The sequence below is a fragment of the Alligator mississippiensis genome, chromosome 8, assembly GCF_030867095.1.
Source record: "Alligator mississippiensis isolate rAllMis1 chromosome 8, rAllMis1, whole genome shotgun sequence".
Lineage (NCBI taxonomy): Eukaryota > Metazoa > Chordata > Crocodylia > Alligatoridae > Alligator > Alligator mississippiensis.
This window is the reverse complement of record NC_081831.1, coordinates 45,361,471-45,375,244: the sequence shown is the minus strand read 5'-3', so window position 1 is coordinate 45,375,244 and position 13,774 is coordinate 45,361,471. Positions and strand designations below refer to the sequence as shown.

The 13,774-nt window shown below is 42.5% G+C and overlaps 1 protein-coding gene across 1 annotated transcript in view; it reads left to right on the top strand.

Annotated features, from left to right (window-relative positions):
• The window catches only part of DIAPH2 (diaphanous related formin 2), an 840,428-nt gene that overhangs the window by 613,107 nt on the left and 213,547 nt on the right, over positions 1 to 13,774 (top strand). Inside the window, exon 26 of the mRNA XM_059732728.1 lies at positions 7,320 to 7,483. Coding sequence (XP_059588711.1) covers positions 7,320 to 7,483 — 164 coding nt within the window. The remainder of the gene's footprint in view (positions 1 to 7,319; positions 7,484 to 13,774) is intronic.

Here is a 13,774-nt window from a genome sequence, read left to right as displayed (position 1 = left end):
AAAAATGAGAGAAAGAAGTAGACTAAAGGGCATAGGAACTGCATGTACCAAACTCTTCTTTATCGATGACTAAATAAAATACATGTTTTGAAGGTAATGTATGGAATGTTTCACAGATGGTGATTTCATACAGTTTTGTGACTAGCTTTTTGAAGTAATTTTGAGCCTAAAGAGAATAAAATATTGAAACAAATGCACTCTTTCTTTGCACCTTCCCAGATAGAAATTCCTGTTCCTGATATATATGGTACTTTTCTAGAGAACTTGCAAAATGAAGGCAAAACTAAATACAGTGCCAAAAGTAGCAAAATACTCTATATCTATATAGATCTATAGTTTCATAGTTGGTAGGGTCAGAAGGGACCTGAGCAGATCATCAAGTTTGACCCCCTGCCATGGGCAGAAAAGAATGCTGGGGTCAAACAGCCCCGGCAAGGTGTCTGTCTAGCCTCCTCCTGAAGACCCCTACGGTAGGAGCGAGCACCACTTCCCTTGGAAGTTGGTTCCAGATCCTAGCTGCCCTGACTGAAGTAGTGCCTCCTGATATCTAGCCTGAATCTACTCTCCATCAACTTACGGCCGTTATTCCTTGTTACTTCCAGCAGTGCTCAGGGGAAACAGGGACTCTCCCATTGCCTGCTGGTCTCCCTTGGCCAGTTTATAGATGGCCACCAGATCCCTTCTCAGCCTTCTCTTGTGGAGGCTGACCAGGTTCAGGTCTCTTAGCCTCTCCTTGTAGGGGCTGCCCTGCTTCCCCCTGATCATGTGAGTGGCCCTCCTCTGGACCCTCTCCATGTTGTCCACATCCCTCCTGAACTGCAGCGCCCAGAACTGGGCACAGTACTCCTCCAACTGCGGCCTGACCAGTGTCGCATAGAGGGGGAGGATAACCTCCTTGGACCTGCTCGTGATGCATCTGTGGATGCAGACAAGGCATGATTAGCCTTCCTGACTGCATCCTCACATTGGCGGCCCATGTTCATCTTGGAGTCTATAATGACTCCAAGATCTTTTTCTGCCTCTGTGCTGATGAGAAGGGAGTTCCCCAGCCTATAGGTATGCTGCTGGTTCTTTCTCCCTAGGTGCAGTACCCTGCACTTGTCAGTTTTGAATTCCATCTCATTCTCATCCGCCCACCCCGTAACCTGTCCAGATCAAATTGCAGCCTGTCTCTCCCTTCTAGCATTCCCTTTTTTTCCCACATCTTAGTGTCAGCTGCAAATTTGAACAAGGTGCTTTTCATCTCCTCCTCCAAGTTGCTGATGAAGATGTTGAACAGTGCGGGCCCGAGGACCAAGCCCTGGGGGACCCCACTGCCCACATCCCTCCAGGTCAAAAATGACCCATCCACCACCACTCTGGTGTGGCCCTCCAGCCAATTGGCGACCTATCTGACTGTGTAGGCATCGACACCACAATCTCCTATTTTTTTAACGAGAATTGGGTGAGAGACAGTGTCGAAGACCTTCCTAAAGTCCAAAAAGACTACATCCACCATGATACCTGGATCCAAGGATTTTGTGACCTGGTCATAGAAGGCCACCGGGTTGGTCTGACAGGACCTGCTTCTAAGGAACCCATGTTAGTTGCCCCTAAGCATAATCTCCCCTGCTTGCCCCTCGCAGATGTGCACCTGGATAATTTTCTCAAAGAGCTTCCCCAGGACCGAGGTAAGACTAACAGGCCTATAATTTCCTGGGTCCTTCTTCCTTCTTTTTTTGAAAATAGGGACCACCTAGATATAGATATATATAGATATAAATAGATATGATGTAACAGTGTATGGGAAGATAGTATGATCCAAAAGTATAAGAATGAAACTGTAACCAAACTGACTTCAGTGAAACTACAATTTTAACTTAATTCTGCATTAAGGACAGCTTTTTGCCAATTTTAACAGCGCTCTTATTTATTGTTTAATAGCATTGTCTTTTCATTTTTGAGTCTGCAATCGCAAAATCATAGAAGCAGGTTCACTTTTTTTTACTGATATAAAATTTGTTCTTACTTTTAAGAATTTGTGGTACTTCATAATACCTACAACTTTAAAATTAGGAATGGCATATCACATTATTAGCATTTTAAGACCATGAAGAATACAAGGAGATTTATATTTTTACATTTTTTTTTTTTTTAAGGAAATGTGATTTTGTTTATTATCTTGGAATTCCTTCCATCTGTACAAAGAATGTTACTTTATTTACACAGGAAAATATGCTTCAAAATTTCATCCCATATGGCCAACCTTAGACAGAGTTCCATAGTTCCGCTGCATATTTTTAGGAGGGCAGGCAATAAAAAAACATGTATTGAGAACTTGACATAACTTTGTACACGGTCAAATTATATGAAGGATGGGAAGTACAAAAGACATCTGTATATCGTGGCTGCTACTGAAGCTGAGAAGCTGTAATTGTAGCTGCAGCCTGGCTACAGAGTTGTCCTTCTTTCTGCTCAGTCTTGAAATGCAAAAGTGTTTCCATTCCTACAGTCGTTACACATTTCATTTTCTCAAGCTGTCAACATCTTTTTGTCTGTTCTATAATAACGCTTCTCAGAGATTCCCAGTATGGACATTATTAGATAATTCTTAGTTAACATAATTTCAGGATGTCCTCTCTCATTCAACAAGGTTTATCTTGTTAGTTACTGAATTTTTGCAGTACTCTGTTTTCAGCACTTGTTGCTTTTTGTGTGTCCTGATTCTAGTTGGAGTCCAATGCTTGCTGGGTTGCTTTGGTTGACTTTAATAAAGGAACTAATTTCAAGTTTAAAATGTTTTAAAAGTTTAGATGTGTGGAATGAAGTAAAATGTATAATTATGTAACCAGCCTTTATTTTTCCAGTAGAATTTTTCGGAATTGGTTGTTCAGGCTGCTGATTTGCTGACATGAAATTGTAGAAAAGCAATTCACTCTTCTGTAAGGAATTTACAAAGCTCTGAGTCCTATACTCCAGGAATGTGCCATTGCTGTCCATGTCTACACTAGGCTCTATTGCATCATCATTGACAGCTCCACATTGTGTTTCCTAATTTCAGCAGTGGCTGAGCTATTCCAGACTGCAGGCTGTTATAAAATGGGCTTATGGCATTACAAACTATAAAGCAGGTTAAAGTATGCAAAACTGAATTGGAAAGCAACAGGTATTGTTGGTACCTTTTGAACCCCAAAAGAATTTGCAGCCTTCATCTTTAGAGTAGCTTGGCTGATTTTAATGTTTTAAAATCTTACTTCATATATACTATGTTAAGATGCATCTGTAACCCTAGCCACAGTGGTACCCATGGCCATGTCCAGATTCGAGGTGCTGAGGTGTCAAATAGCCTCCATCAACCTCCCAGCCCCTGAGGCTGGGGCCACCTCTCTGTGGAGTGCTTTCTTGTGTGCGCTTTCTTTGCTTTCTGTGGAGTGCTTTCAAGGGGTTTCCCCACACACTCAAGTACATACAGTCTAACTATTTACACATTTTATTATTTACAAAAGAGTCAACAGATGAATGAGGTTAATATCAAAACAGGATATCAATAATCTAATGTCAGAGCCAAGGTATCAATGAACCAAGAACACTTTATACTAATTGAATAAAGAACATCCTCAGTACAACTCCCCAGTTTAAACCTTGAATCTCAAGTGAGTTTCAGCAGGAGTACATGGGGTTAACAAAACATCAGCTCTCCTTTACATTAGCAACATAATAACATTGACTGGTGCAGGGCTGCTTGCTTCAAAGAGAAGGTGCCTTTCTGCTCTCTGAAAGAGCCTGCATGGGGAAGAGAACCTCCAAAAGAAACTCACACTGTCGCCCCCCCCTCCCCCTTCCCAAAAGCACCTTTCTCCAATTTCCAGACACAGCCCCTTGTGCTGTTAACTGAAACAACCCTAGGTTTATCACCAAAGGCCCTAAGCTGTTTTCTCAGTTAACTGTCCCCAGAGCCTTCCCAAACTGACACCCTGCCCTCCTAGGGCACCAATCACAGCTTTTATGCACGGCAACAGCAACCACAGGCTGCAGCATGGTTCTTGCCTGAGCTCTGGGATCCCAGGGTGCCTCTCCCCTCATACCCCTTTCTGAGCTTGGCTGTGACCCGGGGTTGAGTTCCCTCCCCTTGCCTGACTCAGGAGCCAATCAAAACTATGCATATCCTTTTGCAAAATAACTGGCTACAAACTTTCCCACTCTGCCTTTGAAGGGACCCTTTGCCCTGCTGCAAGTCCAGCAGCAGCCATTACACATCTTTCCCCAGACACTTATTTTTTTCCTTTTTTGTTGTTCTAGATGAATATAAGAAACTAGCAATAAGTAGTGTAGCCTTCCATAAAATAGAGACTATCACCTGCAGTTTTCATTCTTGAATACAAAGACATTACAAAGAAAGGTTGACTGGTTTAAAGTGCCATAGTAATTTGTCTGATAAGAATTGTACGTGGAATATGTATGGATGGCAAGTTAGAATTGCAACTGTTAAGTTGAAAGAATCATCTTAGGTATCCCATTTTCTTAACGTACATACAGGCATTATAGTTCGATTGACCTAACCATTGTTAGGTCAGTCTAGATGCCCAATCATGCAGTCATTCAGAGAGCTTAAAACATCCAAAAATGGCGTATCTGATCTAAGATAGTTCATTTCAGGAGATTCACTTAGAATGAGAAAGTTTTAACCTGAAGTAGGAAAGTGTTAACCTGATCTCCCAAACACCTGCACACATGTGTTGCACAACCCTGGGGCTAGGAAAGCCAAGTCACTCACCCCAGACTCCCAGGGCCCTGCTATTTCCATCCCCCCAACCCTGACTCGGATATTTTTAGCCCCCCAATCTCTCCATTGGCAGACCTGCCAGCTGCCCACCAACCCCTTTCACAGGCCCACTAGTCCCCCCCCAACCCTCAGTCCCATCCACCCCTACCCCATTCCAAATAATTTATTTCAGATTTCCTGCACTGCTCCCAAGAGCTGTGAATGGCTGTATGTATCACTTCCAGTCGATATAGGTAGCTTAAAGTAAGCTGTATGGCCAAAGACCATGTGCTGAATGGCTGTATGTTTCTCAGTATTGCACCTTCTGCTCAGGTTTCTATTGTTGAGAGACATTCAACGTGTACCTCCCCCAGTACTGTAATCTAAGCATTATTCTATTCTCTACCATTTGTTTTATAGTTAATGATTGAAGGCTTTTGCTTTGTTTTAATAAAAGAAACATACAGTCTCCCTTTTAGGCATGTTGTATCTACTATACCTGTACAGAACCTTAATAGCAGTAGAGAAAAATCATTTATATTTGTGCACTTGCAGAATTTATTTTTCTTTGTTAACAATTAAGATGTTTAAAAATGTAGGAATTTGAAGATTTAGATTAAAGGCGGAGTGGATGCTGTAATTTTTAGGCAAACAATCTATCAATAAATGCAGTTCTTATTTCAAACCTAAGAGTAATTTACACATTAAGAGACAACAGGAAAAAGGATTTACAGCAAGAGAATGTGAGTTTAGTCTACCAGCAAACTAAAAACAGGGTATTTTAACTAGAATGAAAACTTCTAACTTAGTGAGGGAAAGCTAGCACAGTATTTACATATTATATACAGAAAAATGTGTCTTAAAAACCCTCCAAGCCTCTCAAGATGAAACAGAATTGATACTTCTGAGGTTACAATTGGTTCCCTAAGCTCTTGTATGGATTTTTTCATATTGTACTTGGAAAGCTGTTTTTAAATGAATTTGAAACCTTTACTTCAGATATAATGAATAAAAACTAAGCAAAGTACCAGGATTATTTTCAAGCTCCCCCTCTTTTGCTTTGGTATTGCATAACACAGAGATTTTTAGCCATCTTAACAATAAGTAAAACAAAGTTTTTAAGAACGAAGTTTCAGCCTAGATTCCCTTGCATTTTTCATGTATTTCACAACTTCGAATATTCCTTTCTACAGGTTATTTTCTTTCCTCCTTTTTTCCCTTTTGTTTTATATTCTTGATATGTACAGCAAAGTAATTTCATTAGCTGCAGTTCTGAATCAGAAAACTTAGTTCAACCATGGTTGGATGGTTTTTAATGTGAATGATGCCGATCTTAAGTACAACAAATGAGGGAAGCATACTGAAGCTTGTAAAAACTTGCTGGAAATGTGTAATTTTTCCTTAAACATGTCTTAAATTTTAAATGTTCACATATTAAGTCAAGTCAGTCCCAAGTCTGGCCTGACCATTGGAACACCTTTGATGTAGCAGTAACTTTCCTTCATTCTTCCCAGTCTTTTGCAATCCTTGTATAGTTAGTCAATTTTGATTCTGTCCAGTCTTTGATGATTGTGGTCCAGTTTGTCCTAGGTCTTCCTCTTCCTCTTCATCCATCCACAGCTCCCTGTAGGATGGTGTTGGCAAGAGTGCTGAATCTTCTTGTTACATGTCCAAAGCACTGCATCTTTCTTCTTAAGACATTTTTAATTCTTAGTCTTTAAAAGTTCACATATATATTGTTCTAAATATAGGTTATATTTTTTTACTTATGTGTTCTTCTTTTCCTTGTGATTATTATGCCAAAGCATCTCTGAATTGGATCTTTGGTTGATTTTCAGGCCTTGTTCAGTTACTAATGAAAGTGCAATATAGCTAAGCATGCAATGTAGCTGCCCCATTTTAGACAATGATTTGTATCTTTTTTCCCCATGAATTGAGGGCAGTGCAGATATTGTGCATACTTGAATTTTGTAAATATCCCTGCCATTTCATTCTTAGAGAATATCAGTTGATATGTCTAATTTTGTCTTGTTTGTACAGTTAATGGCTTCTGTATTATCCAGGTACATTTTTTCTCTATATCTGACATAAAATTGTTTTAAAGTAGCCATTGGCGCTATATTTCTGTTGATTATTTTGTACTTTGTATTGTTGTGTACTTAAAATAGTTGGTTCTCATGTAGTCTGACATGACTGTTAATCATGTAGACTTTCTTATGCAGTAATACTTGTTTTGTTATGCCTGATGCTAGTCTGTAACTCTTAAAATTTCAGTAAGATTTTAAATAAAACAAATTAAAAGTTTGGGAGGAGGCTTTCATCACGAAACAGTTTTCATTGTCAAAAGCTGGTTGTAACTTGGAAGAGTTTGCAAAACAGTGGTGCAACCTACCTGTGTAGATGTAAAAAATTACTCAGATTAAAATCTGTATATAAAAGTATTTGGTTGGCTTGTAGAATAATATCAATTACACAAGACTGTTGTGGTTCAATTCTATCTTAACTTTTTGTGCAAGTTTGTTGTTCAGTTTACTGATAAGAGTTACAGTTCAGTCATGTACCTTAACACAAACTTACAGCTTTTCAAAGAATGCCAGAGACCATTATGAAAAATTGTCCAACATGCACAACAACATGATTAAGTTATATGAGAATTTGGGAGAGTATTTTTCCTTTGATCCCAAAGCAACAGGCATAGAAGAATTTTTTGGAGATCTCAGCAGCTTCCGAACACTGTTCTTGGTAAGTAAAATCTAATAAAGCAGTATATTTTTTCACTCCCTTCAATCTCCCCAATGGTTTGGATTTCTCTCCCTCTCTAACTTCCTCATAAAGACCAGGCAGCACTTGAGTCCCATTTCTATTTTACATGTGAAAGGCTTATTCCCGTGGGAAACAAAGCAAGTGATACCATAAACAAATGTACAAATAATATACAAAGTAAATCCTCAGGTCTTTTCTCTCACCTAAAAGAGAGGTCACCCAGGCTTAGTACTTTTCCTTCAGCATACCAGCCTCCTCTCTCCCTGTCACAGAGCACTGAGGTGCCCTGCTCCCAAAGAGGAGAAAACTGCTAGGGAGGAAGCCCTAGCAGGGAATAAGGAGCCCAGCTGTGGGTTGCCAGGGCAACCAGAGAAGGTCAGCTGACCAGAAGGGGCCCTTTATAAACCGGGATGGAGTAATTCCCGGGTAGGCTTGAATGTTCTTATGGCCAAGCGGTTTCCATTTAAGATATAGCCAGACGGCTTGTGTTTACATTGCTGTTTGTTACACCGGTGGTTTGGGAGAGGCTATCAGGGGTTGGAGGAGGCTTCATAGGGGACTTACAGTGGAGTGTGAGGACCCCAGCGCCAGGGAGGGCGCAGCATTCGGGGTGCATAGACCCCAGCCCCAGAGAGGGGCAGTTGAGAAGGCTCAGAGAAGGGGGTGTTACTGAGAAGCCCCAGTGAGGGCATGGTGAGACCCTAGGGGGCGGTGTGACCAAGAAGGCTCCGAGAGAGGGCGGCAGTATTGAGGAGCGCCCTGAGAGGGGGCGAAAGCCCCAGAGAGAGGGCAGCTTGACAGAGAAGGCCCCAAGAGAGGACAGCAGTATTGAGGAGCACCTTGAGAGGGGGCGAAAGCCCCAAAGAAGGGGGCAGTTACTGAGAAGCCCCAGTGCAGGTGTGGTGAGCCACAGAAAGGGGGCAGCACTACTGGGGAGCCCCAGAGAGGGAACAGTTGCCGAGGAGCCCCAGAGGAGGAGGCATGATTGGGGAGCCCCAGAGGGGGGTGGCGTGACTGAGGAGGCCCAGAAAGAACAACAAGGGGGACCGTTCGTAATTAGATTGAGACATAACATCTATTCCATCGGCAAGGTGTGGACTGCAGTGTAGGGGAGGAAACGGAGCCACAGATAGCGCCTCCTGGCAGCGGGACAGTACAAGGGCAGCCTCCCACTAATTAACACCAATTAATCAATTAATAAGGCATGGCAGGTGAGTAGGGAGGCAGTTGCCCCAGGAACGTGTACCTGTCACACTCCCTCTTCCTCTTCCCTAGTTATCCTCCTTGGTAGTTTTTAATGTCTTCTGGAGCCAGCCAGTCATCCTTGTCAGCTGGCCTAGGGCTCCTAGTCAGGTGGGCTATCACTTCTAACCCCTGCAGCTGGGCTTCAGCCCCTGAGCCATGCAGCTTGTTATATATCTAGAAATAGAGATATAGACACACAGATACACAAGTTCTTAAAGCATTTGGGCTAGGGACAGACATTCAAGAAGCCTGAGCCTGAATTGATTCAATATTTGCAGGCTAATCTAACCTGCAAACCTTGAACCAATTAGGAGGTGAATAGACATTCCCTTTTCATTCCAGTAAAGCAGGCACATATCTGCAGTGACTCAGGCTAGAAGCCAGGGGATGCTAGAGCAGCTCTCCCTTCCCTTCTACAGTACTGAGCTGAGAGGGGGTGGGCATGGCCAGGCCCCAGCAGGACAGAATTGATAACAGTGTTTATCACCCCATTAAGAAAACAACAGAGGAACATTACCAGCTATTTATTGATTCTGCCTTTGTCACAGCATGGACTGTAGCCAGCATGTGGTCTGCTAGCTAATGCACAGATACTTCTCAGCAAGGCAGAGAGGAGGGGAGAATCCATACTTTGCACAGGGTGATGAGGGGGATGGGAGGAGCAGCCTACAAGTCTCTACTGGAGCTGCAGCCAGGGAGCAGGGGGGCAGGGCCAGTTCTGCTGTGGAGCAGAGAGCTGCGCCCAGCCTAGAGAGGATGCCAGGATGCTGCAGATGTCTGATTTATCTTAAACCAGGAAGGGCTCTTGGACATGCATTGCATAAACCAAATCAGTTAAGTCTGATGGTTTATTCAACCAGGTTTATCTCAAACTGGTTTCAGCCATTTTCAAACTGGTTTATGTGTACTGAACACCTGGGCTATGGACAGACATTACACATAAGCCAGTTTAAGTGATCAGAAACTGGTTTAAAGCTGTAACAGAACAGATGTTCAGTGCACATAAACCAATTTGAAAACAGTTGAGAGAAACTTGGTTGAATGTAGTATCAGACTTAACTGATTTGGGTCAAACCAGTTTATGCAATGTCTGTCCCACACCCTTCCTGGTTTAGGTTAAATCAGACACCCCCCGCATCCCAGCATGCTCTCTGGGCTGGGCAGGGTGCTCTGCTCCACAGCAGGGCTGGTCCCTCCCCTCTGCTCCCTGGCTGGAGCTCAGCACAGACTGTAGGCGTCTGCCTGGCTTCTCCCTCGTCACTCCCAGCTAAGCAGGGATTCCACTGTCCCCTCTGCCTTACAGACATACAGCATTAGCTAGCAGACTGTGGCTGGCTATGTTCCGTGTTGTGGCAGGACAAAGGCAGAATCAACAGGTAGCTGGTAATGTCTCTCTGTTTTCTTAATCAGGTGATAAACACTGAGGTTAGGGGTGATAACACTGTATTTTCAATTCCCTACTGGACTGGTCAGAAGAGGGATGGAGCCCCTTCCTAATCAAAGTGCCCTGCCAGGGACTGAGCTCAGCGCTGTGCAAGGGACAGGGGGTGCTGCTCTAGCATCCCCTGGCTTCTAGCCGAGCCACTGCAAGCATGTGCCTGCATTTCTGGGATGTCTGTCTGGCTACAAAACTGATTTAGCCTAGCCAGGTTAGACTAACCTGCAGAGATTGAATCAATTCAGGCTTTTTGAATATCTGTCCCAAGCCCCATTCTGTTACAGGTTCAGACCAGTTTCTGATCACTTAAACCAGTGTATGTGTAATGTCTGTCCCTAGCCTCGATGTCTTTCTTAGTGACTGTCTGAGAATCAAAATCGACTGCACTATAGGAAGCAAACGGAAAAAACAGATGCCCAAAATATCAGTATCTCCAGAGAATATTCAAATCATCTTGAAGTATAAGTGTTTCTTAGCCATCTACCATATAGTTGTAGTGCACAGATCTATATTACCAGCACCTAGTTTAACTTATTGAGAAACTGTCCAGATTTTCAGCATAGTGTCTATAAATGTACTGAAAGCATAATTTTAGTATATAGAATTTCTTTTCTTTTAATTTAACTGAAGTACTTTTTAACTGAATATTGGGGGGGGTCCATTTTTTCCTTAACTGAGTTATACAGTTCTGTTGCACATAGAGAGCTACCGATAAAACATTGGTATAAAGATTTGTCATAAAGAACAGCAAGTGACATTAGATGTTTCTATATAATATTTGTTTTCTAAAAATTAAGGTTATTTTTTTTCCAATTTAGATGCTTACAAGTTGGGCATCTGAAGCGCATAATGCTATTTAAACAGTAATATGGCCACAGGAAATATAGTTGGTCTGCAGGTGATATTCATACCAGCAAAGATCCATAATGCCTTTTTACTTGCCAAAGATTGCCACAAATGGCAAATCTTTCTGATCCTCTTACTTCCCCTCTGTTCAGACTTATGGGAGGTTCTGGCTACAAAGTGGCTTATTTTTCTTCAGTGCTCATTGTCGAATTTTCAGGAAAAGGCATTTATTTATACATTGTGTGGTGGTGGTGTTGTTGTTGTTACTATGACATTGTTACAGACATTTGAAACCAAACAGTTAGGTTTACAAGAGCATGCAGTTTTTATGCTGACTTTAGCAGCAGTAGGAAGATTTTTTTACATTTGAGTATTTCACTTGGGAGAAGTGAGAACTAAAAATAAAGTGCTATAACTCTGCCAAAAATAAAAATGTAAAATTTTTGTGACCTTTCCAACTGAGTTGAAAATAGAAAAAGAACTACTAAATAGCTTCACAGATCTAGAAGCAGATGAAAATGTCATTAATTCAAGTTTAAAGTGGAGCTCTACTCTGAAGAGTAATGCTGTGAAAATATTGTCATGTTTCTTTCAGTGATTCCCATATTGGAAGTATTCATTTTACTTCCAATAAGAGGGGGAAAGGTTTTAATTGTGAGCCCTACAAACCTCACTGCCAATCATGCAAAGTTCTGCTCTATTCTTCTCAATCAGCTTTTCTAGTAATAAAGTTCTGCAAGCTGTACAAGTTTCACATGTAACAGAAAAGGTTCTGTGCCTTGTGCTGTGACATCAATGCTTTTGTTATTGGGCCCCCTCCAAGTCATGCCCTGGTTGCCTATCCTTAATTATACAATTAGTCAGCCTCCAGTTTTGTTTGTGCAGTCTCACAGCTTTCAAATTACCTCAGTAATACTTCTGGGAAAGTGATTTTTTTCTATTAATTTTACACGTGATTGATGTGGAGTTAGTAAAGAATTATTTTGATGAGGAGGTAGAAAGTAGTATAGTTCATTTCATCTGAGCAAGTTTGGCTGTAAAGTGCTAGCTGGATAAAAGTACGCCAGGAGGTTGGGGTGGGAAGGGGAAAAAGGTAATTTGAGACTGAGAGCTTTTCCATTGTTATGAAAAGGAAAAAGTTGTGAATAAAATTAACAATTTTAATACATGAGTTTTTGAGCCATTTTATATACATCAACAAATACTACCCTGGACAGTATGTATATAAAAAAAAAAACCCACAATATGCAATAGATCTGCTTGTTTTGTGTAAATTTGCATAAATCACTGTGTTGTCAGTCAAAATTCATTTTGTATCTTCACTAGTAGTATGTTTTTAATTCTGAAATGATTAATGCAATATTAGGATTAAGTTATATTCAAACCATCTGTAAACACATTTAAGTAAAAACAAAATATCACATGGTTATATCTAGGGTGAGGGACAGATTATAAAGCCCATGACAAAACCGAGTTTTGCAGTTGTCTAACAAGCAATAGAATTAAGGAAAAGGCCTTAGATTTTTTTTTAATGGTCATAAAAAGGGGGGAAGTTTGATCCATGTGCATTATTTAAAATAAAATGACATACAATTGAAAGGACTCAGTGAAATCCAGGTGTAACAGGGCATACCTGGGCACCAAAAAAAAATTATGCCACCCTGTTCTAGGGGCAGTCTGCCCTGCACTCACCCACCATGCCTTGCTGTTAATAGAAATACGTGGACTGTGGGAGGCTTCCCTGATTTTCATAGAATGCCCCTTGAATTGTGGCCCTGGCCTTCTGGGCCAATCATACTGCTCCGTGCCTCCGCTACACTGTGTCCCATGCCTCACAGGTGTTATCCTGCTCTTCATGCCTGGCTGCTCTCTACCTCAGGTCCCTCACAGGACTGTACTCTGGCTCAGGCCTCTCATCTCTGCTCAGGTTCCTGTTCAGGCCTCTCACTCTGCTCAAGCCTCTCAACTCTGATCAACTCTATGGACCCCACAGTCAACCTGATCTCTCTTGCCCAGTGCTTTTCTATCTGGGTGAGTTCGCCTAGCCTTCCCCCACCATGGGGTCACCCACAAGGCAGCTGAGGCTTTCTGGTGCCCCATCCTCACCTTCCCCTGAAGTGGCCCACATGTGGCATTTCCTGGAGGCTGCCTTGCCACAGGCAGCTCCACCACACGAAGTAACTCCAGCAGGATGCAGTTTTTGGTCTCACCCAGGACCAACATCAGGCCTACCTAATCTCCCTGTCTTCTTCACTGGGCCTTCCTTAGAGGCTCTGCATCTCTCCTGGGCTAGTGGCTCTTGAGCCCTCTGGCCCTGGTTCCATCCCACATCTCTACCTTTACCTCTGGCCCTAATCCATACTTGGACCCTTCATCCTCAAGCCCTTCTCTTCAGATGGCTCAATCAGCCATCGTCATCTGAGCTGTACTTGCTATGACCCCTAACTCTCAGCTGTGGTCTCCACAGAGACATTTGGCCTCCCTGAGGGTCTGGCCCTGCTATCAGGCCAGTTGAGGCACTGGGCCCTCTGCAGCTCTGGCCACCTCGTGGGCCAGTCAAGGTCCTCAGAGTCAGTGTACTGGCAATCAACCCCTTCATATCCATGGGTCCACCCTCTCAGGCCCCTTCATGCATCTCTCCTTCTCTTTACAGGGTTCAAAGCCCTACCCAGATCATGCCAGCCCCACTCTCTTGGTTCATCCAGGCCTTCAAGTCAATCTCAGCTGCGCCCACCTTGTCA